Consider the following 26,186-nt stretch of genomic DNA (forward strand, 5'->3'; position numbering starts at 1 on the left):
AATCCGTGGACCAATATCATAATTATCTTTGTGTGATAATGTTTTTGTGGTAAGTTATTACTATGCAGGCTTGTGCATTTTTAAATAATTGACTTACCTTCAGCCTGACTTTTTGGCAGTGATGGTAACAAATCTGGTATATCGTCAGCCGACAAGCCTTCTATAGAATCCACGACCGACTTTGGCCTGAGTTTGCGCCCGTGCAAGCTTTTTCGTTTATTGGATAAGTGTGGAGTTGCCTATGGGAGAAGACAGTACACGTCAAAATGCTGTTATTACATATTTGCAATCCATGTTGCAACTACTACTACAAAAACATAATAATTATAGACCTCGTACACCGAGGGAACGACGCAGTTTTGCGCAGGTTCGAGTTACTTGGGTTTCAAAGGTTTGAAAAAAGCATATTATCTCTAATCTTTTTTTAATACATCAAAAGAATTATTTTATTCAAACTTTAAGAATATGAACGAATAGTATTTGAACGATATTTCAATGAATTATCATCCTAGAGTTTTGAAAATTCATTGAGAACTGGTTTTTGGAGACTCGATATCCTCGCGAACACGGTTTTTCAGAAACTAATGCAGCTTATTGAAATTTGGCATACTTCTTTTAGGTAGGATTGACTAGTGATCGAACAAAGGATTTTTTGTCCTTCGATCAAAACTTATTTTCCAAGGCAATGCATGATGTAGATTGTACTGAAAACTGTGCTTTTTTGCATACAACTCTGCCAAAACTTCAAAAATCTAAATTTTTTCAAAATCCTTCTTTCAATCACTATTCAATCCTATCTAGAAGAAGTGTGCGAATTTTCAATAAGATTGGTGCAACAGTTTCTGAGAGATCGGGTCCACCGCGAGGATACTGGATCTCCAAAAACCAGTTCTCAACGGCTGAATTTTCAAAATTTTAGGATGACAATTTGATGAAATATCATTAACATACTGTTTCTTCATATGCTTAAAGTTTGCATAAAATAATTCTTCTATTATATTGAAAAATAATTGGAGAAAATATGGTTTTTTAACCTTCGAAACCCACGTAATCCCTTAAATGGAAGTGGTAAAATAATTTGCTACCACGGTAGTTATATCGTGAGTATATTTTTTTGAAATGGCATCTTAGATTTATACGCAGCCCCCCCCCCCCCCCCCCCTCTCCGATATCTCTAGCTGAATTGGCCAGCTGCAAGTCCCGTTTAGCAGCTAACATATTGTTAAACGAGTGTTTCATTAAGTGGCATATAACCAAACCGGATGAAATAAGGCCAAGCGTTGAGAAGTTCTCTGTATTAGTAGATTACAGAAACGCATTCTGAACTCACAAGGAACATTAGTTTGATGTCCAGTTAGGAAAAAAGGTTTAAAGAGGCGAAAACGACTCCCAAATATGAGCACCCAATGGGATGGATTCTCAGTTTCGGATAGAAGCGCTTTATGTGATTGGTTTCATTCAAATACATCAAGCGCATCAAGAAACCAACCCGTTGGGTCCTCATTTTTGGGGGTCGATTTGACCCTTTTTACCGTTTTTTCACCAATAAAAAAAAACCTGCCTTTTATTTTTCAATGTTATATGACGTACATGAGTTGCAACGAACTTGTAAGGGGACACCAAACTGGTGTTCCTTATCAGACGTATCGGATATACATATACATAGACATAACTTCTAAGGTATTTTTTCAATACTTCGCATAATTTCGTTTCTAAGCACACGAACGTGACATGGAATTCCGATTGTCAAATTTTCTTTTAATAGATTTTGCTTTTGAAATTGATTCAGCTTTGTTTTTCAAAATAAAACATCTACATGCTATATACTTACCAGATTCAGGTATTCCAACTTCTGGCAAGTGATAGAAAAGCAAACGTTCAATATATTATTATGAATACATGAAGAAATGTTCAAATAATAAAGTAGACTATTTTTTTCTCAGAAACAATGTATCATTGATAGATATTCAGTCGAAATCAATTGATTGTTTTTATTCGCTACTTGGTGAAGAAAATTCTCCAAAATTTTTCATATATGTATATATATTTTTATTTCCTCAGAAATATTCCATATTTTCGCACAGTTTAGAGGAAACCTTTGCATTATTCATTTGGAAAAGTTTTAATTATACTGACAATGTCGCAGATATATAAAAAAATTCTTGAGAATTTCTAGAAAAAAGTCAATTTTTTCGGAACTTCATTTTCGATTGAAAATCTAAAAAAACTTCGAGAGTTTAAGTTTTTAAATATATCTAACTAATCGTAAGTAGAGTCCGAGGTGAAAGTGTAATGAATTGCTGGGAACAGCTCAAATTCGTTCCAAACTTGTATTCTACTGGAAAACTTCGAATTATCGTCTTTTAGACTGTTAGTGACAGAGTCGAGTTCAGGTGAAAATTGAACAAATTTCTCGAGGAGAATCATATTTTTGTTCAAAACTTCATTTTGTATTATCAATTTGAAAAGATGTGAGGTCTGACGTTTCTGTGTATTTTCTGACAGAACTGTGTTATGAAAACTAGGATTGATTTCTGAGTGAAATTAGAAGATTTTTAGGAAACGGTTGGAATAAATTTTACTGGAATACAACCGAAAAAATATCGAAATATTTGTATAAGAATATGTTAATAAAATCATAAATATGAAAATTTTTCAAATATTCTCAAGAAATATCAAGGTTTTTCTGTAAGTCTGTCGAAAGTGTTTCCTGCACAGAAATTAAGAGGATTTATAAGGGAAGAGCAGTAGAAAATAATCATTTTATTGTTTCATTGTGGCCAGACTAATGGACGAAACAGAATAAAACAAAATGCATTCGAGAGCTATAACTTTTCGCTTCAAAAACAAAAAACAAATTAATGTTCCGTCTAACAAGTCTAACTCTGCAGAAAACAGTTGGAAAAACGGTATCCGCGTTTATAGACCAACCAAATATCCGAATTGCAAAAACCAAGAGTTTTTAGAATATTCAGCATATCCTCTAAACACCTGTGGAAATTTGGTTTAGCTGCGTTTTTTTCATCAGATTTTGTGTTTTTTTTTTTTTTTTAGATTTTCGGAATTGTTTTTATAAATTTCTCAACAACAAAAGGTCAAATCAAAAATCCGGCTCATATACAAACGATTCTAAAATGTCTTGGTATTTGTATTTTGGGTATTTCGTTTGTTTACACGCGTGAGTACTGTTTTCGTCAATCGAAATTTTTTTTTTTTTTATTTGTTTTCAAAGTGTAAATTCGTAGCTTTCGAATGCATTTTGTTTCGTTCTATTCTGTCCATTAGTATAGTCACGATGAAACAATAAAATGATCATTTTCTATTACTCTTACTTTAGAAACCCGCTTAAGATGTTTCTACAAAATTCCTAGAAATCATAAACATTTGACATAGATTTTTCAGAAAAAATGTCAAAAATTCACGTTTCAAGTAAATTTGTGGAATTGCCTTAGAGTTTCCGAAACTCATTTCTAAACATTTTAAACATTGATAAATCAAATTTTTTATCAAAAGCATATTATTTTCGTCTACACTGCATTCGTTATTCATATTCCAATTTCTTGCCATTCTAAAATATCATACCATTGGCGATTGGTCACTCGACTGTTGACTAATGGTATCGGTGAACGAGAGACTAGCAGCACCGTCTTCTTCAGAGTCTAAGCTAGTTCTACCAGCAGGTTTTATCAAAACTCCTCCCATGCTACTGACTCCAGTGCTTACGGATCCGCTTGATCTTAGCACATCTGGTGTGCTGCTTCTGGTTCGGCAGCCGGCATCGCCAATCTATAAGACAAAAATTCGTATCGAATTAAACTAGCATCATATGCAATAAAATGATTGAAAATAGAAATTCGAATAAATTTTTGATGATTGTTCAGAATGTATTACAATTTAGGAGATCTATCTATACACAACTTCAGGTAGTTTTATAATTGATCAGAGATGTTATATTTAATATAATTAAGTAAACTATTAATTCGTTATGAAAAATTGAATATAACTTCGTTGAAAAAAGATTGGAAGTTTTTCTTCTAAAATTCGATATTACAGGATCATTTAGGAACCTGACTAAAGAGTTACAGAGTATTGGAAAGACTTCATTGGTCTGGATTCAGATTCGAATCAGGTTGTATGAGGATGAAGATAGTCTATGTATTTTATGGACGAGCACTCTGATTACATTACAAATTGGGAAGTCTATAATATTTTCCTGCGAACTGGGGTGATGAACGTAAGCATATTTCATTAAAGAATCATACTATTTCAATAAAACTTTTTAATTTTCCACTTCTCTGCTTTCAGAAAATCATAAGAGATGGGAAGTTATTGCAATGACACCGAAAATAAAAAGTGGAGTTTAAGTAATCTCCACGATTTAAAGTCTGTACAATGATCTTTGTCGATTTTCAGATGGGTGTGTATGTGATTAATTTATTTGTTTCACGATATCTCGATAATGAATGAACGGAATTTTATGATTTTGAACTTTGACGATTTTGAGAAATGTGCGTATGTGATTAATGTTTTTGTTTTATAATATCTCGATAATGAATGAACGAAACTTTATGATCTTGAAATTATTTCAGAACGGATTAAATTTCGAATGAAATTTGAGTTGTTCAAATAACAAAATAAATCTTTTTCAAAGTTAATCTCTCGTGAACGAATCAACAGATTTTGATGACTTTGGTCTCAATCAATTCGTCTTAACTTAAGGTTGATTTGATTTTGGACTGGATAGGTACACTAGTTTTGGATTTATTTGAATAACAAAAAAAAATCAGTTACGGAAAATCAATCATTCTACACCAGATGCTTAAACGGATATCGTACTCAATTGATGAAGAAAAACCAATTTAAAGTCTTGCTCAGATATGCCATAATAAGTGGCAGCTTTTGTCTATTTAATTTTTATCGATACTTGTTGATGGAATATTTAAATTTCTACAAGTTGAATTATGCTTGATAGTGATTGTGGAAATCTGTAATTGTACCCATTAGGCCTTTCATTTTTGCTGTGAAATTCGCGTCATGTATTAACATCTACATAAATTTTTGATACACTGATAGATCACTTGACAATAACTTATAAACTGTTATTTAGATTCAATTTACTTACCAGTGTCTTGTAACTTCGAGACAATGATTCAATCACTTCATCGGTGATTCTGTCTGATACGTGAGCTGCCACAGCCAAGTTTAGTTCACTGTTACAATAAAAATTTTATTATAAGATTTTTGTAAGTTTTAATATAATTTTATTATATCGAACTGCCCTGCATTTTATACAAAGTGTTTCAATCTTGGCAAGATTACCAATTTCAACAATAGTCAGAAATTTTACTCAGCTAAATAATTGCAAAAACTAATTCACAACAATAGGTTTCGATGTATATGACACAACAGCTATTCAACTAGGAAAAAAGAAAGTATAAATCTATTCCGAGAACAGTAAAAACGCTATCGAACATTGCGATTTCCATGCTCAAGCATCACTTAAATTTCAGCGATGTTACTTTGACTTTGTTCAAAAATAATTTCTCAATAAATTCATTTCGGTATAATCAATTAGAAGATTATCATTTCTATTGCAAAACTTGCTTACTTTGACTTTTATTAAAGACTACGCAATACAGCCAGCGTAATTTCACACGCAATGCTGGACTAAACTATATAAAAACTTCTTTGCTCCATACAAAAATGATACCAAGAAACTTATTCCTGCAATAAGTGGTGGTGAATACTAGTGAAATAAAAAACAGCATGTAGTTAGGCGACAAAATTATTTCTAATGCTTTTTTCAATAAGTAAGACGTGTAATCGATAAGAAATCGTTTGTAAGTACACTGAGAAAAAAAAGTTATTAAACCAAACAACTAATTTTTTTGACTTCCAGTTTCTTTGGTTCGAACAATTTCTCACTCAGAAAAACCACTTTTTAGTCGAAAGAAAAGTATCGATGCATTGATTTGAATGCTATATGCTTATGAGTTTCATATGTTTCAAACAAGTACATATTTGTTTCGTAGGATTAAAATGGAAATTTCGTAGCAAAAACTTCATTTGAATCAACAAACCTCATTTAATTCGCGAAAGAATAGTACTTTAATCGCTGAACACATCGGTTCGAAAGCACCGAGATATTGGAAATAATAATCCGACGCTTGCTGAAATATTAACGTTATTGCCAGATAGTATATTTGGCTCAATGTGATGTTTGTCCGACATAACATCAGCACACAAAAAAAAAAAGAAAGTTATTTGTACATCGGATGCCACCTACCTACTGGCATGTATTTCGACCCGCTGAATGCGAATTTTAACCCATTAACGCCCGAAATGACACTTTTCATATAGTCATGTTTGACCGATTGCCAACAACGCTAGGACAATGGGATTTTAATAAAAATTGGTATCCGACTATTTTCAAGGGTGCCCTTTCAGAATATCGAGGTTAGAAGCCATGAAAATTAGATTTTCTATGGAAAATTTACAATTAAAAAAATAAAAACAGCGAAATTTCGGTGTAGTTATTTTGAAAAACTATTTATATGTATAGAACCTTTATAATACTCAAATCAGACTCTTTTCTGCAAAAATCGTGGAATTTTTATCTGTACTTTAAAAACCTATTGGTTAAGAATTTTTTTTTTTTTATCAATTGTCTGCAACATAGCGACTCGAAAAGCGTGAAATTTTACGTAAAAATCAAATAATGGTTTCTTGCTTGATTTCTCGAGCTAATTGTTATATCTTGGGTTCAACTTTGGATATAACCTTGATTCAGTGTTTGAATTTCGAAAATTATGGAAAATTAAAAATGGCGGATTCAAGATGGCGGATGAAATGATTGAAAAAACGTTATTTGACGCAAAAACTTTGTTCCTAGGGTTTTCGTGGTCGCTGATTACGAATCTGAGGTCAGTTTTGAAAAAAATACAAAATGGCAGATTCAATATGGCGGACAAAAATTAAAATTACACGATCGTGCGCAAAAAAAAAGGGGTCGAATTACATGTCCGTAGGTGGGTCCGGTCAAATGTACAAGCAACTTTTTTTTTTTTGTGTGCATAATTTGAATTGAAGCTACTACACTTGTTTGGTGACAGTCAATTATGATAGCATATTGTATGGCAAAAAATTCAAAAAAACAAAAAAAAATATGTAACCCAGCGATATTTAAACTACATTTGTATATTCTTGAGCAGTACGTTACATGTTCGCAGAACTGGTATAATACTCAGATACTAAAGAATCATTGAATTATTTAAATACATTTTTTATTCAAATACGGGGTTTAGTCGTTGTGATTTCAGTTTTCTCTGCACAATGCCATATCTTCTTTGATCCGAAGAATTATTCCATTGGTCCTTGTAAACATTATTTGAGTGAAGGGACAATTCGTTTGACATGAAGCATGCAGCGTTTGGATGAAACTATCATACCAGAAGAGCAACGCAATGAGTTATGCCACTCAATCTCTAGTAAATTCATTTAAATTATTTTTTATTGGTCCTAAATACAGATTTTTATAATTGAAAACTACATCAATTGTCGTTTTGAATAAATGAGCTCTCAGGACTATGCAAACGCCCGGATTATTTGGATCAATTATTATTAAAACCAACAACTTTTTTTTCTCAGTGCAGTACATATTAACGTAGAATGATAAAAAGAGTCTCAGCCACAGAAATTGATTATTGAAGTGTAGATATTGTAAATGTTGTATACTTTTAAAACTATAAGTATTGTAAAAATTGTGAACACTGTCAAAATGCTGTTGAAACTGCAAATAATGTTAACGCTGTGAACATGATACTGAATGTAAATCAAGTTGACATTTGTAACATATTTTTATGAGTTTCATGTATTTTATATTACCCAATCGGGATATCACTACAAAAAAAAAGAATCTAAACTATGAACCTGTCACACTGGGTATTTTCATATTCAGTGTAAACACTGAGATATAAGAAGACTGGTTGTGCATTTCTAATTTTCGTGCTTCATAAAAAGACATTTGATATATACGGGTGATTCAAAGAAAGATGTAATGTATTCGTTTATTTTGAGATAGTAAGATTTTAGGCCGAGAATAGGTACAACTCCCAATATGCAACTATCTATATGCGCTAAGCATGGAATTTTGAAAACCGAATGAATTCACAAAAAATCTTTATCATTCCAAAGTTTAAGTATTTTTTGAAAAAAAAAAAAATATTTAAAAAAAAAGGAAAAAAAAAGGGTGACACTATAGTTGCTTCTGTAACTGAAAGGGTGAAGACATGGATCATTGAGCAAAGCTTGCTAAAGACAGTCAGCTAAATGGGGCTTTTTGCAGCAAGGAAAGGCACAAGGTGGGCAACTTTGGTACGGAAATTTCTTTCTGCCATCAATACCCAATTAACATTGAAGTCCCATAAGCGAATCACACAATGTAAGGCACTATTGTTACCGCCGCACCCTTTCGCTTGCTTCAAAAAAATACTTGCTGTCTTTAACAATCTTCGGTTAATGATTATATGTGAGGAAAAATCTGTGGTGGAATTATTTTGTATTTGCGCTTCTTTGAACTGTACCAAGTTATTCTTTATTTTTCTCCATCAATGTTGGACAATTTTCTATCCAACGCTATAAAATTCGAACTTATTCGAAAACTCTAAAAAAGTTTAGTGCCTCTGATTATTTCTCATTAGATCTGCGTTGATTCTGATCAGTTTTACTCGATTGGACCAGTTTTGAGATTTAATACAAATTGTGTGGAACGTGTTCAGCTATTGGCGTTGCATGCGCGAAAATTTCGTGAAAATATGAACTTTTTTTTATTAATCACAATTTTTTCCAAAATATCTGAAATATTTTCATTATTCGAACCAATGCTTGTCACTTGGTTACTAAATATTCATGTATACGAACTGTTGTTGTCGTATCTAAGATTTTACTGATTTCAGCTGTTATCACACATTAAAAATCGAGACTGTATCAGCGCTTGCTCTAGCCACGAAGGAAGAAGAAGAATAAAAGACTGATCGTCTTTGAAACATCATTTAAATCAGGAGTTACATAAGAGTTACATCAAGAGAAAAAACAACTCAAAAAATTTCCAGCACTGTTATTTGCACCAAACTCCAGAGAAAAGCCTGACACAGCCCACGCTTGCGTTTCTCGTGTTCCCTATTTTTTTTTAGCGCTTTTGGACACGAAATAGGTTTTTGGAACTAATTTTCGTGGTGCACGGTGGATAAACGCATGCCGGTAACCGATCAAACTCTGGCGTATTTAGTATCACGGAGGCAGTGGATGTTTGTAATTCATTCAGCTTCGATTACTGATCTCCGTAAGTGTTTCGTATCACTCGCTGCTTTCCTGATGTTAAAATTAGTTTCAAGAAATAAAAAAAAAATATGATCGACTTTAAAAAAATGATTCAATATAGGAGGTATATCTTTGCACTAAACATAATCAAACAATTTTTTTATTTCTGACTCAACCGAAATGTTCACCTTTTTAACTGGAAAAACAGAACCAAAATAGCATATGATTCCATCTAATATTTTTTTCCCATAAATTATTATCTGCATGTTTCTGGGTTTGTTTTTTCTTTTTCAATTTTAAAGTATTCCTTTCTGTATTGTTATACACTTTCCATAATATTATAGTTTTAGACTGATAAAATTATGACGTTCATACATAAAAGAAATAATTCTGATGATTTCGTATACAACAAATGCTGTTATCCGTTTGCATTTCTCACAATTTATTTTATCATTGCTAATCTCTGTTCTGAATTCTGTACGAAATATTGCCAAAAATATCGAGTCCCACTTTTCAAGTCAATAATGTCACCAGAGTTCAGTCGGAAATAAAATTCTACAAAGACTTGGGAATAAAAGTCGATTATTCCCTCGGTACGTAATGTAATATTTTCCTTAAAATTTGATGAATCAATTCAACTTTTTGGATTCGGTGCCAAGGCATATCTGTGATTCGGGATAAATGGATGCGGATTTGTTCAATTGCGCTAATGTCCGATAATAGGCGAACATCTTGCAGGTACGTGTTAGGAGTATTGGGATTATCACTTTTCAACGCATCATCTGGTGGAAAATAATCAAACTAATGCAACTAGGCTGACAGCTGATCATTGACCGTAGTTTTTCGTGTTTCGGTAGCAAAAAAGGTATATTATGTTTAATTAATTTATGTAACATAAGTAATTTGAAACCCTAAGAATTATGATTTGACTCTATTCGAATTAAAAACTTAGTTTACATGGTGATAAAATCGCGCCGACAAAAAGGTTCCGACGTGATGAAGACATTTTCCAATAGGAGACAGCGCTCTCACGATTAAAATTGCAACGTCTAACGTATAAACATGAGTGGTAAACTTTTTAAGCTGCACAAGTCTTTTGCATGAAATCTTCCAATTTGCGGAACAGGGGTTTATAAGACATTATTGTAAAGTCATTATCCTGTACATTAGATTGCCTGGAGTTTATTTATAAATCATAGGGGTTTTCAACAATTATAATTATTTAGTACAACTAGTGTTACATCATCGCGCGCCATAGCGGTCGTAACCGGGGTTCTTTTTTCATATGTTTAGCTACTAAAAGAAAATCTTTATCATTCGTAAATAAATAATTTTTTGATTCCTCATTAGCCGTGCATTGCTTTCCTCTACTAATAAGTTGTGAAAATCTTGTGTCAAAACGAATGCACGAATTACTTTTTTGTAACGTAAATTTTTTCGCACTTCTCTAACACGAGACATCCTGAGCAGTAATCTTCTAAGATTTCGTAACATTGACTATCGTCTACCTGTTGAGGTTGCCCTCGGAGCGCGCAGCGCTCAACGCCTTGATGATCGATATTAATTTCTTAGTTTCCTTGTACATAAATCGTCAATGATATTAATTTCTTCGTTCACTTGTACAAACTTTCACACATTGACAGTCAATTCCAGAACAAAATAGCAATCCACCCGCCCGTTCAATCAGCGCGCTAATAAAACATCAACAATGTTTCGAGATTTCGTGATTTCGACTTCGATTGGTCATAGCTCTTAAGATCGGATTACAATTAGAATTATTTATTATAATTGAAATTTGTCGCCAACTCTAAAAAGTTGAATTTGATTTATCAAATCATGAGGAAAAAATGGTTTCGTTCATCTTAGAGCAAAGGTATATTGAATCATTTTTTTGAAGCAGCTCATATCTTTCTCGATTTTCTTTTATTTAACAATACTTGATTTTTTGCCGTTTTATTTTCTCTGTTTTTCTTTACTTTGTTTTTTACTTCTCTACAATGGATGGTGGCATCATTGATGATTACCTGTTAGTACAAATCATGCAAATCGATAGATCATCGGAAACAGCGATAAAAAGCGACAAGATACACTGTTAGAAAATTCAACTAAATATAACGTTCCATCAGATCCACTTTATATTTGCGTTATTTGTTACATTTCTGTTAGTAAATATGGCACGAATTATTGTAATTTTAACACTTAAATTGTTATACCAACATTTAATTTGCACTTTGTACATTTTTTCATTTATTGCTAGTGATCCGTTAAAAAATGGTTTAATCTACCCAAAAATTTTAACGGGCCTGCTGGAACTTTTTTTTTTCTACCCGTCTATGATAGGATGAAAATTTCGATTTTTCGTAACTGGCTATTAATGAACCAGTATCTTTTCGAAAATTTGATGGGACCACTAAAGGGGTACGAAATATTGCTTTCAGATAAAAAAAAAAAAAATGATTGATCTAAATCAGTGCATTCGTTAAGGAGTTGTGCGCGAACAGTCATAAAATAAAAACATACGCCACGAATGGATAAACTCCTCCTTTTGAAATCGGTACAAAAACATATTTCATGTCAGAAGGCGCTACGAATTCGGGGATACGTAAAACGCGAGCGTGGGCTTTTTCAGGCTTCACTCTGTTTGCACTAATGACTGCAAACACGAATGAAAAAACATCTGTAACATACAGTGGTAATGAATCTGTACAAGTTCTAATAACACAAGCTACAATATCAACAATTTAAGGTGAGGTTTTGTAATTATAAAGTTGAAAATGTTTAAATTAAACTGAGATGTTTTTCATACGGTTCAAATTTATTTAAGCTTATTTATTATTGAGATTTCCAGAGAACGTTTAGACGAGATTTTACAAATGGATCTCATTAGAAGTGCGGAAGGTGAGCGATTTCCGACGAGAGTGAAGTTTGCAACGTGAGTCAAACGCAATTGCTGCGTTCACAGAAATACAAGTGTGAAGTTGGCGGCATAAGCAGATACCCGTGTGAACACAGCATGAAAGCAAGAGCGATCAGTGTAATCATACCAGTTAGATATCGCCCATCCGCATGTGTGTGACACGTGGTATTTTTTGCAACACCGATGAAGGAAAGTTACATTTGAGAAGCACCGAATGTGTCACTGACAATGCGTAAAATCGGGGGAAGGTAATTTACGCTGACTGACACAGTTTGTAAAATTGAGTTATGCGTATGTCCCAAAGAAAACTGTAGTGTGGAAAATCGAGTATTTTGAAATGTTGCAGTTCACGTACGCTCCACAAACTTTGATAATAGAATTTTCCAAACAGGTGTTGCAAAAACATAGATATGTGTAGGTGCGGCAAGATAAATGTTGATCAATAATTTTTACATTTGCACGTTATAACTACAATTCAGATGTTTTCTCTGGATAACTCGAGGTGATCTGGTTGGTGAGCAAAAGAAGCTTAAAAACTTGGAAATGGGATAAAAATAGACCAGAGTTTGACTGTCTTGAATGTTCTAATTATAGAACATTTTTTGAAATTGTTGATATCTCAGCTTGTATTATTCAAATTTGCTAATATTCATTTCTATCACGTTGTGGGAATGTTGTTCCATTCGTGCCTACCATCATTGGCTCGAATAGCATTGCTGAAGATTTTTGGAAGGTTTTTTCACTTTCTCAAACTTTTTATTCAGACGGTACGGCTCATTCGTCCTAAACAGTTTAATCCTGATTATATTGACCACATTTCTCAAATATAAGGTTATCAAAGATACAATTTTGTTTTGAATCAAAAATCAAACAGTAATATTCTCCCGAAGTAAAGCAAACATAAATTATAGTCGAACGATTTTGAGTTTACACGATAATCCTTAACTGCAATTAAATAACCAAGACAATATTGTAGCATATAAAGTTATTTAATTGAATTGAAGAGGACTGAAAGAAACAATTTGATTCGTACCGAATTAAAAATTTTTTTTTTGAAGTCCACACGATCCCACGTATGAAGAGTTGGATAATTTAACAATTGTCCACTCCTCGTAGTATTTGACGTGTAAAACGCCGAGTGTTTTATGGTTAGATGAGATTCCATAAACGATCGATTATGAATTACCTATAATATGTGTGCATATTCCAGCAGGTATTGAAAAATTTTGTACACAATCTCACCGACCGTTGTATAAAACTGTGTGCAAAATCCTTTTATAATCACCAAAATTCTAGGAATGGTTTGAATGTCAGTGTAGAACACTTTTATAAAGTGAATAGGAAATATTGTGTAAATATACAACTGATATTGTCGACAGCAATGTACAAATCAGACAGTAAAGAAGTAGCTTCTGATAATGGTTATCGATTTCATATCTGAAAAAATAATTGACACAGACCGCAGCTTTGTTAGGTAGAATTCTGATGTGATAAGCAAAGAAAACAATTAATCTAATCTCGACAAAGTCAACGTTTGGACAAGCTGCTATTCCGATGAACATAATATTCTCTCGGCAGACGTATCACCGACAAGTTTTTTTCACACGAATTTCATTAATTTTAGTACAAGATTGGCCAACATTGAGTACTCATCAAATTATTCTATTTATTATTATGTTTGCAACCTATCACGACTTTCCCAAAAATACAGGGGAAAAAATTTCCAAGTCACTGTTAAGAGTTTAGACCTTGATTTGCGATCTAATTTGCGTTGAAATTGGAACAAATTTTGTCAGGAATTGAATTTCACTTTTCAATAACTCATTTTATTCAACAAATAGCAATACTGAATTAATTACACAGGGTATAACAAAATTGGCAGATTTCGAGGGCAGCATTGAGTTCGGCTTGGAAGGCAGAACCCGAATAACGCAAAAAAAAAAAAACATAAACAAACTTCGAAGCTCCATTTCCCTACAAATGCATATTATTGGGACAATGAAGAGTAATCTTAAAATATTTTCGGGAAATTTGATGTCTATTTTAAACTAAAATGTTGGAGTATTAAGGTGGTGTAACTTTATCGTAACAAAGTAGCCCTCAAAATATATTGTCACGTAAAATAGGTGAAGGAGGGTAAACTTGAGCTACGAAATGTAATCAGTTTTTCCGTGGTAACAAAAAATAGCACAGCATTAACTAAATATTGGAAGAGCATCTAAATTTAGTTTGAATGAGAAAATGAACTGTGAACTTACTTGACTTTATTAATGATGTCAGTCCCAGCTTGTTCCAATATAGAAGTGTAAATGAAATCAGTGCTAATTTGATTTTTCTCTCTGCAGCTGCTTCTCAGATCATATTCAACAGAAATTGGTTCACTTTCATCGCCTCTGATGACTGTCTGGTTTAAAACCGTTGGACACTGTTCGATGGCACATTTCAGCATACTATCCAAGGAATCCTGTAAAATACATTGAGTACTGAAATATTGAATTACACAAAGAACAGAAAAGAGAAAAACAATGGTTAATACATCTCCAGCAGTTTGATTTGAGCTAATGATTATGAACACGAATAAAATAGCATCCTTGCTATGTAAGAAAAATTATTCTAAGCAAATTTAAATAACACAAGCTAGAATATCGACAATTTGAGGAATGATTTTAGAATTGGAACTTTCCAAGATTATTAAGCTCTGGTCTTTTTATACTGAACTAATATCGTTGGTTCCATTTTACTCGCTGATCAGACCCCCCACAAATTGTCTGAAAGACACATCAGAAATCTCACATCATAATACAGTTATAAAGTCTAAATATCATTCTGGTGAGAATAACGAATTCAAAACAGTGATGCATCGCGATAAAGTTTTATGAAACTGAATCGTACCCACGATACATTTTTTCGCAAGTTTTTCCGTATATAAACAGCTAGAGGAAGTTATACCTATAAGTTATAAAAGTCACGGTAAACTTAGGTAGAGCATTGCTCTTTCATTGTAGAATTCGGAAATCTCATTGATATCCAGCAGCTTTCAGAATTTTTTTTAAATTTTCACCATATGTTATCATTTTCGCGATACCCAGATTTTGGTTCAATAAAGTGGGTGACCTAGAGACCTTCCATCGTTTCAATGAAAGATTTAGGCTAGTGAAAGGAAAATAGGATTTATAATGGTTTTGCAAATAATGAACACTCGGCTGGAAGTTTTCTCATTGTTACTTTGCGTGGCCGCCACAACACGAAATGGCACTTGCAGTTGGGACATTTTATGCCTAGAGTGTAACGTATCGATAGCGCCACTCACGGACTGTAAAAGAAATATGTTTCTCAGAATCTCAGCTCCTCTACTCTGACTACAATAGCTCGTTCTCAAAAATTAATTCTCGACTCTCTCAATAGTACCCCGCAAAAAAGTGTAACTTTCGTAGATTTGTGTTCGAATTACGTACATACCACTGAATCACTGAAGCAAGTATGTACAGTGAGGCACAAAAGTATTCGTACAGTAGATAAATTTAAAGAAAATGAGGTACAATTTTATAAATTTATTTATTTATTCTGATTATAAAGCAATTTCCACCGTTTTTATGAAACTTTTTTGACGAGTATTTGAATTTCCCGCGAGATTTGACAAATTGACTATAAGCAACATGGCTGCCTGATGGCTTCAATTAATCACAAGAAAATAACACGGCACGCAGCATCCAGTTAATACAGCGATTAGTGTTACAAAATCGTGGGCATTACTAGGCATGCTAAGCAACCTACGTAACAGACGCTCGACTGATCACCGTTTATACCCAATATTATTTTGAATCGTAATTTTCTTTTCTTGGACTGAATATTGTATGAAAAAAGCTTTGCGTCGACTATTTCACTCCTCATTATTTAAAGAATGGTGGAAAGTCTTCCGGTGACGGACCTTATTACTCTGAAAATTCGGGAATAGCAATGTCCTGCCAAAATTCGAACACATCCCATTCATTAATTTATTAGTAATGACGAAAAATAAGAATCTGCTGATTCAGTCGATAAAAATAGACCATCAAATACGCTTAATTTCAATTCATGAGCCATACATGCGAACCATCCCTGATTGCAGCTGTTTGATTAATATACTCGATACAAATATATTCAATATAATCGTATATTCTGTTACAAGCATGGGAAATGGGTAATTTCCGATGAGTGTAAAGTTTGGAGCGTGAGCTCCAATCGCATGAGTGCTAATGCGAAAGCAGTATGATCCAAGGCGAGCGCTGCCATCAGAAAATTAGATATTGCCCATCCGCACGTGTGACACACACAATTTTTTCCAACACGTTTGAAGGAAAGTTTGATTTGAGAAGCAACGAAAGTGCCGCTGACGGCGCTTAAAATCGGGATTAGCCAACTTACACTCAATGACACAATGCGTAAAATTGAATTATTTGAAAGTGCGCATTGCCCAAAATTGTTTTACCGCGTTGCTCGGAAATGTAGCGCTTGACACACGCTCCACAGGCTTCGAAAATCGAACGTTTCAAGGAGGTGTGGAGAAAATATTTTTATCCATCCTAGAAATAATTATTTGGCCAAATTAAATATGTTTCATGGCGATCTCTAGACATCTCTGTGATGAACAAAAGAAGCCCAAAAAAACGTCAGAATCGCAGCAAAAACTCAAGAATTCATTCATTACGAACGTTTTAATTACAAAACTTTTGCTCAAATTGTTAACATCTTACCCTGTTTTATTCGAATTAGCTCTGAAGCATTTCTGTTACCTACATGGCAGGGATAATTTTAATTCGTGTTCAATATCAGAGACACAAACGACAGTGCTGGAGGTTGGTCAAACGATTTTCCATATTGTCCTTACTTCTGATTCCTATTGAACTATATATAGCCCATTTTTCTTTAATACAATCGCAGAAAAATAATAATGCATTTCGACTCTAAACATCACAAGAAGAGGTTATTTATGGTGTCAAAGAATCACCCAAGCTCGAAATTCCATACCTGTAGATATCCAGTGACAACTCTGTGGATCTCGTCTGCTGTTTCTTTCAATTTGATTTCAATCGGACTACTATCGTCTCTCCTTGTAACAACCTCGTGTAACCTCGGCAAAAGCTGAAATGAGTATGAAATTTATAGTTAGCGACGATCACGATTTTGATACGGACAGAGGAAAAGTTTTAGCGTACCTGTTTAGAATTATCAGCATCCTGTATCAAGCCAGTGGCGTAATTTATATCGTTATTAGCATCACAGCTCTCAGCGGCCAAAGTTTTTATCGTATCTTGCGTTTGCACGACGAGTCTATCTACCATTTGTTGCGTAGAACTCAATAAGAATCCCTGTTGAAGTCGGAACGCTTGTCCATGACTGTATTTGTTCGGCGATACATTTCTTTGCAACAAGTCTTGGATTTTTTTCATAAGCAGTTCAGTTTTTTCCGCCGACATTTTCATGCAAGGTTGCGCGTCAAAGATTGGAAACGGCATATGCCTGACGCTGTAGTTGCTATTGGACGAAGATTTGGTTGATTTTAGTTTTGTCAACAAATTCTGAGAATAATTTAACGGTAAGAAACAGTAAAGGGAATGTTTCATCATGGAACGAAAGTAAAGAGTCGTCGTGCCTCGAATAAAAACATATTAGAACATTCAACTTACTTTTCTAATGCATATGCAATATCACTGTATCCTTGAATCGTTATGTTGTTCCTATCATAAATGATATTCTTCAAATGATTGTTTATTTGCAATGCTTTTGCTAAAAGACGAGCACCGGCATCACCAATCTAAAAATACCAAATAATCGTTGATTGAAGAACAGCAAATTTGTCTGTGGCAGTCCATGCTAGTCTTCTGTTTTATTCTTGATTTTTGTTATGTCGGTATCATGCGAGGGATCGAATACTTTTAAATTAAATTACGCCGCACTCATTGTCAGAGCAATGTTTCGAAATTTCTATAGATGATTGAGAATATTTTGATCCCAGCTGCTCTTAAAGAAACCATTTAAATTAGAACCTTACAGCAAACGACTTAAAATACACTGGCCATAGAAATTAACGGACCACTTAATTTTCCGTCGAAAAACCTACAAATAATCGTGGCACAACTTTGCAAAAAATTCCTGCATCAAAACTGTAAGGCATTTTGAAACTTGAAGCATCAGCATCAACATGTTTTTTCAAATTTGGTGTTGATTAGTTTTTTTTTTTAAATTATGCCACTTCGAATCGACATTTCTGAAATTTGCAAAATGAATGTAGAGTTTAAGTGCTGCATGAAGCCATTTTTTTTATCGATCTCTGATATAACCGTTTTGGAATGGAAAGTGTACTTTTTAAAAAAAATTTCACAGAGAATAGCCGAGTGAGCATGCCAAAAGTGCCCTTTCTCGAAACAGATTCTGCGGGTGAACATCAGTTTTCTGTTGGTAAATGACTGACCTTTACCAAATTTTAGCCTTCTAACTCCATTTTGCTCCAAGCTATCGCAAAAAACGTGATTTTCAGTTTTCCTATATAACTCCGCTATTTGTACTCAGAAAATTCTGCAAAATATCACAGATTTGGCAAACGTATATGGCCATATCAAGGATTTTTTAAAGATTTTTCGGTAGCAATCTTGACCTTAAACAAGTTTTTGAACATTTGGATCACTGGTTTCCGGTGGGTTTTAAAAAGTGACCACCTTCTTTTTTCTACAGTATGAACATCTGCTTTCAGGTGATTTTTCGTAATTTTTCCAGATTTTTACAAATGGTGCGTCATTCTCCAAAAACTCAAAAACTGACATTTTTCACTATTTTATGGGGACTTCAATATAAGGACATACCGGATATGCCAGTCTAAAGTGCCCTCACACCAAACCACTTGCAGACTACATTTCGTTCCGAAGCAAGTGAAACACATATTTCCGCATGTATTTTGATCACCTACTTCTTTGAGAATTCTTATGAACCCATATCTCAATCGTTAATATGCGAAAAATATATGAAACATTTTTCTTCCGTTGACAAAAGTAATAAGGCCAGCAGAAATTCTATCGAAAATGTTCATCAGCGACAATGTAGTAGTTAGTATAAATGAATGTAGCGATGAAGATTAAAAAGTATAAGTTGGCACTTTCTGCGGATTGATTGTTTAAAGTAAGTAAGTAATATGTTATATTTCTATTGTGATTTGTGCTAAAATAAATGATAATCCAAATAAAATAAATTGAAAAATCGACGAAAGAAAAAAGTTTGTCACATTTTTCCCACATTAACGATTGAGCTGTGGCCTCTAAACAATTATCAAAGAAGCAGGTGATCAAAATACATGCGAAGGTATGTGTTTCACTTGCTTCGGAACGAAATATAGTCTGTGAATCATTTGGTGAAAGGGCACTTTTGACTGACCTATCCAGCTATGCCCTTATCTTGAGGTCGTGCTCGTGAATGATGAAAAATGTGCGTTTTTGATTTCTTTTGAGAATGATGCACCGTTTGTAAAAGTATGGAAGAATTACGAAAAATCACCTGAAAGCAGATGTTCATACTGTAAAAAAAGAAGATGGTCACTTTTAAAAATCCACCGGAAACCAGTGATCGAAGTGTTCAAAAATTTTTATAAGGTTAAGGGTGTTATCGAAAAATCTGAAAAAATCCTCGATATGTACACTTACGTCTGCTGAATCTCTGATTTTTTACCAAATTTTCTGAGTAGCAATAGCGGAGTTATGGCAAAAAAATTGAAGTCCCGTTTTTTGCGATAACTTCGAGCAAAATGGAGTTAAAAAACTAAAATTAGGTATAGGTCAGTCATTTACCAACAGAAAACTGTTAGTCACCCGCAGAATCCGTTTCGAGAAAGGGTACTTTTGGCATGCTTACTCAGCTATATCTTTTCCTATACGATTTTATTATTTTTTTTTTTTTTTGAGTTACTGACGATTAACCGAAAAAGTGTTGCAAAACCTTTGATTAAATGTCACAGATAGACAGACCGTTACTGAAGGGTTTTAGAAAAAGTTTCAAACCACGAATCTGGTCTTTTCAACCACATACCCGAACATCAAACCCAACCATTTTTGCAGGGTTATCTTTAATAAAATAAGAATCATTTTCATACAATTCGTATATAAAATCAAACTCGCATTTTGTTTCGAACTGAAAACAAGAAAGCCGCAGGGTTAAGGCGTTCATGAATATTACTGTACACACAGGGGTAGTGATTCTGGAACAGCCAATTTTTTTTCGTTCCATTTGCCCGCAAATTCGGCATTACGCGTCTGTTTTCAGACCGGATAAGGTTTGTTTTTAAGTGCCAGCTCAGAAACCTTATCCGGTCTGAAAACAGATGCGTAATGCCGAATTTGCGGGCAAATGGAACGAAAAATAGAATACGCGGCTCGTGCCGTAAAGAGGTCGAGCAGGACTTGCGTTTTACCGGGCTCGCCTTCGGCTCGCCCGGTAAAATCGCATGCCCTGCGACGACCTCTTTTCGGCGCTTGCCACGTAATATACTATAACAAATCGGTCGCGTTGGGAATGCAGATTCGACCCGTAGCAGCTGGCCGACAGTGGCACTGCAGGCTGACTCTGCATTACCGACATCACCGACTTGTCCAAAAAATTAACCGTTTCAGAATCACTGCTCCTGAGTGTACAACTTTTTCAAATAGGACCGAAAAAAATGTTGCTTTTAAATGAAGCACCCAAAAGCACATTTTTCACAAAAATAGTTCAAAGAACAAAAACGATCTCTGTAAGAGTAATGAAAAAATGCCGATAAATTCAGGAGTGTTTCCATCGTGTTGAAAGTACTATTACACAAAAAATTCCAAAATCAGATAGAAGTAGAATAGACTGCCTTTTACAGAAATACATTTATACGTGTTAAGAAGATCTCTCAAAGTAGGTATTTCTCTGTCATAACCGGGATTGGCCGCATTATGTTGGCCAACTAAATTCTGCACTACCTATACTAATCGTAAGGAGCAAACGCCCCGATACAAAAAGTACATCGGAATTTGTTGCCCCTTCGCAGTGCTGTCAGATTGCAGTCAGCATTTTAAACAAGCCGACCGAGTTCTCAACAGATTTTTTTAACCGTTTCGGGTCTGGCACGCCTTATTTAGTACAATGCGGAGGGGCTACTTTTTTGCGTATATTCATCGCTTCGACCATATACCCCTGGACAGTGCATCGTCTATGATTCAACATTGGAGTAATTGTGACGAGTTACGAGTCAAAAACAATGAGCGAAATATCACTAATGGGACCGAGAGGTCGAAGGCGTAAGGGAAATAACGTTGTCATATCTACTTCTGATGTGTCCGATCTATCGCTATAATCGAGCTATAATCTGTGCCAAATAAATTTCCTGTCCCATCGCGTTGAAAAGCAATTACGAGCTTAGAATACGAGAACAATAAACGATTAATATTAAATTTGCTTAAATAATGCAATACTTTTTGTGAAAAATATTTGTAATATTGTAACGTTCTACAAGTTACAGAATAAATGAAACAGGTTAGTGAGCTTATGAAGCGAATTAACAGGCAACGAAATTAAAAGATGGTAAAAATGCTTTTATTGGAAAATGCGTGTCATCAGTTTAAAGTTCTAAACAAGACTGTTTTTACAATAATACTGGTTGACGCAGCAACCTCATTCATTTTGTGACATATAAAAGGACTATAGTGATTTCACCCTTTGTAACAATATTATTAGTTTCTGGACAGAAGTGGCAACGGCTGCGTGAACTCTAAAAAGCTGCGTTGAAAGTAGCAAAAGACAACTCTAGTAAAGGATTCTATGAAGTTTACATGAACATAACATGGCCTACGGTTTCTTTATCCTTGAAATGCTTTCTTTGTCTCGAAACTAGTATCACAAGTGGGACGACAATGCGCGATCCAGGAGTATATGGTCTAAGGTTTATCGTTTTCAATCCGAAAATTGTCTAACAACTTGACAGGCTTACAAGCATTATAAAGAAAGTTTTATGGCTGTAAAGTCGTTAAGAAGTTTATTTATTCGGCTACTAAGAACTCCGCTCTTATACATATTGCCATTCAATCCCCCTTTGGCACTTCACCATCACTCTCTTGTGCAGGTGTTTTCGTTTTGAATATATATGCAATATACCGGATAATTTGAAAAACTCCAAGATACAAAATGGCCATCTTGTGAAATTTAAAAACACATTCGGTTCATCATGTACGACTACGTCAAGTCGAAGGTTTACTTTACAAATTTGACACGAGTGACTTGAAGATAATTTAACCGAGAAAAAATAAGTATAGACTAAATCTCAAAAACGAGACTTGAAACCAAGATTTTCAACTTCCAACATCGTTTTTAATTGAATTTTTCACTTGAAATTCATGCATTTAGAGCGTTTCAAACTTGAACCTTGTTCGGCAAGAAACGGGAGGACCCGTTATTTTTTTCCAGGAGTGTACATTCATCATTATTACGTACTTTGTCAAAGATGAATTGCAACGAAAGCGAGGGAGTATTTTCTTTTTTTGCTCCTAAGTGCCTTAAGCGTACGGTCAAAATTGGGGGGGGGGGATTTCTCAAATTTCCTCAATCCGAAAAAACAATACGTTATTTGGTAAGCCCTCAAATTTCTGTCACACATTTGATTTTTTTTCTCATTCAAATATTTACGGCGCTCCTCATCGAATTGCGCCCCCATACGATGCTTATCTTGCTTACTGCCTTCCGCCGGTGCTGACGATAAGGTTACTGGTGAGATTTCCTTGGCCATTGTTAAATAATGAGTAAGGATAAGGGTAATCTTGGGTGTGACGGCTAGTTTCATCAAAATAATGATTTATCTCAGATGTTTTGGTTGAGACATGGCTGGCCATCCGCAGTGTTGTAACAATATGCCTTATGACAGTACGTGTGCCCCAAACTTAATAACGATTTAGGCATGATAATAAACAAAATGAGACAAGTTTCTGGATAAGGTCCCGTTTTTGGAGCGTATGGTTAAATGCATGTTAGGAAACCCCACTTTACGTTTGGCTCTAGTTTTCCATAGAAAATAGTAGAGTTTCCTAACATACATCTAACCATATTCTCTGACAATGGGAGTTTACTTAGAAACTTTTTGCATTTGGTCATTGTTATAAATGCTCAAGTCCTTATAAAGTTTGAAGTATTAGTACTTTCATAAGGAATATTGTTACAGAACTGAGGGTGGCCGGCCATGCTCCGACCGAAGCGTTTTACATAAATAATTATTTTGGTATCTAATAAAGGAATAAATTTAAAAATGGTGAGGGTCATGGCTAAGTTAGGTCGAGATACCTGGGAATCTCTCATATACATAAAAATCATCATTAGCAGTTAAACGATGTAGCAACAAATGATATTAAGTATGAATAGGCCGAATCATCAAAATCACAATTTGAGAAAAGAGAAAAAAATCTATTTAAAAAATCTCCAGCAGTGTTACTGTGGGCGTTAAATAAATGACCATTCAGTATAAAGCCATGCGAGCGAGCGTCCCCCCACATGCACGGTCACACACACAAATGCGGCATCTCGCACCCAGCACGCCCATCATACACTGCGCTGCACTGTCACCCCCACCCGATATAAAAAAAAATTGAGAACGTTTTTATAAATAGAATATTCAAATTGCTAAACTCTAGTGTTTTTGATAATATTTTGATGTGTTTGTACTCGTTCTACTCGCTGACAATATATCCACAAATTGTTTGAAAAACCCTAGAAAAATCTTACATTATAATAGAGTTGTCACGCACAAACACAATTGTTGACAACCATTTGTGGTACCGTATTTAAAAAAATACATTCTTGTCTGTAAATTTATACTTCTTCTGGAGATTTCTATAGCGAATAAGATAAACTTAAAAGTATTGTAGATGATTTATCTCTGGTGGAGATTAGTACTACTGGAGACCTGTTAAATGGTTTTTTTTTTCAAACTGTTGATTCATCCTTAAGCAGCAAGCGTAAAGCTAACACTGGCGTCGTCAGCAAAATTTTCTTTGTCTACTTTATCATTGAAATTGATAGATAATATGAAACTATCATGAGTTTTTTTTGTCTTTCCATCAACCACTATAATTGAAAAGTTACAGGCCTTTTTGTTTCATTGATACATTAATATTCGGTATTGTGAAGTTATTATTTTGTCGCTAATCTGAAAATGGAAATAACTCTCGTAATTTTCAAAATCCTCCAAATAGAAGAACAGTTTACAGATAAACTCGGATACGATTTTCCAAAATTCGCAATGAAAAAAAGGCAAAAACAGACCCATTGAAAAGTTTCATACTTCGTACATACCTGATTACCACTGATATCCAGCGTGTGTAGGCATGTGTTACTCCCCAAGGCGTTAATCAAGTTGAATAAATCACTTTTTAATCTAGAATCCGGTAAATGCAACGCCTGCAATACGCAATCGTCTTCCTGAATCATGGTTACCAGTGCTTCCATCACAACAGCAATATGTTTAGTTTTCATGCCAGCTAGATTTCGACCCATGTATAGCTGCTTGATGGATTTATTTTTGCTCACTGCCGTTATCACTTGTGCTAAATCGACATCCATGTCTGAAACACATTGATTGCAAATGAAGCTGAAAAATTTTTATTTGCATGATCATCTGCGGTAAATGAATTGATTTTAGTTTTTCGAATGGATTAGTTCATGGCACATCGATCCTCAAATAGCATGACCACACCAGTCTTTATTATCGAACTATATATACAACGTAATGAAATAAATACGTAATGTATTTTAAATCCTGTTTTTCTTCGTTGTTCTATTTATAAGATTTGTTTCAACGTAATAAAGAGAGCACCGCAATATGAATATGCAATATCTTTATAATTGAACAATCAAACGAACTTACTTAATAGTAAATTCATTTGATTGTTCAATTATATTCCGTCGCCTCATCCTCTAGGTCAAAAGGTAGCTGTGCAGAGGTGTAATTGTTGCGAGTATCTATGTATATTTATTTCAGGAACATATTTTTATGAGAACGAGTGCGTATGTTTATGAGATTGTGTATTTTATTAGAAACTTTGATGACAGGTATGTACGTTTATGAAATGACGTATATTTGTTACAAACGCTGATCTATTAGATTCAGTTTTTTATATATAAAATAATATACATATACAACTTTATATATTTATTAGCTAATATTTTTTTTTTTAATTTTTTTGTAGTTAATAACTACACTAAACAAAATTACACTAACTACACAAAAAAATAACTTGAGAAACCGATTTTTTTTTTACTATTTAAGTTAGTAAAATACAGTAAAAACAAAAATATGTAGATAAAGAAAGGTTTTAGCTGGATAATATCGTAATAAATATCGATTTTATGAAAAAAATTTAGCCATCTGACGAAAAAAAAAACTATTTTTAATATTTAAGTCTTAAATTTGTCAAACAAATGAAAAGAATTATGTCAAACGCAAAATCAACGGTAAATTACTTTTGAATACAATTTCAATGTCGAATAACTTTTAAAGGAGTGAATTTCATGAAAAATGTTGAGAGACCTTTTTTTGTAGAGCATCAAATTTCCCACAAAAATAATGGTTTGATCTATGAAAATATTGATTTTTCTGGTAATTACAAAAATCAAAAGTTCAAACATAAATTTGAAAAAACAAATCAATGTTTAAGGCACGATTACAAGGAAACGGCTCGATCTACGTCAATTTAGTAACAGAGCTTTTTGTAGAAAATTTAATTTCCTTCAAAAATATGGATTGATAAAATTTTTCAGATTGATAATTGACGGATTTTGAGTAAAAAAATGCGGTAACTGTTAAAAAATCAATAGCTGTAACGGTACACCCCTTAATATTAATATTAAGGGCTCAAACTTTCAGGATAATTTTTATTTGTCGTCATGAACAATGTTTTTACAGTACCGTTAAAAAAAAAATTCT

The 26,186-nt window shown here is 34.0% G+C and overlaps 1 protein-coding gene across 3 annotated transcripts in view; it reads right to left on the reverse strand.

Annotated features, from left to right (window-relative positions):
• The window catches only part of LOC124297053 (F-actin-uncapping protein LRRC16A), an 83,025-nt gene that overhangs the window by 20,895 nt on the left and 35,944 nt on the right, over positions 1-26,186 (reverse strand). For all 3 annotated transcript variants that reach the window (XM_046747645.1, XM_046747643.1, XM_046747644.1), the window contains exons 12-20: positions 24,557-24,825; positions 17,902-18,029; positions 17,431-17,749; positions 17,243-17,356; positions 14,494-14,699; positions 5,123-5,210; positions 3,583-3,786; positions 1,832-1,852; positions 98-239 (exon numbers count right to left, since the gene is read on the reverse strand). In XM_046747645.1, coding sequence (XP_046603601.1) covers positions 98-239; positions 1,832-1,852; positions 3,583-3,786; positions 5,123-5,210; positions 14,494-14,699; positions 17,243-17,356; positions 17,431-17,749; positions 17,902-18,029; positions 24,557-24,825 — 1,491 coding nt within the window. The remainder of the gene's footprint in view (positions 1-97; positions 240-1,831; positions 1,853-3,582; positions 3,787-5,122; positions 5,211-14,493; positions 14,700-17,242; positions 17,357-17,430; positions 17,750-17,901; positions 18,030-24,556; positions 24,826-26,186) is intronic.

The sequence above is a fragment of the Neodiprion virginianus genome, chromosome 2 (genome assembly GCF_021901495.1).
Source record: "Neodiprion virginianus isolate iyNeoVirg1 chromosome 2, iyNeoVirg1.1, whole genome shotgun sequence".
In the NCBI taxonomy this organism is placed as follows: Eukaryota; Metazoa; Arthropoda; class Insecta; order Hymenoptera; family Diprionidae; genus Neodiprion; species Neodiprion virginianus.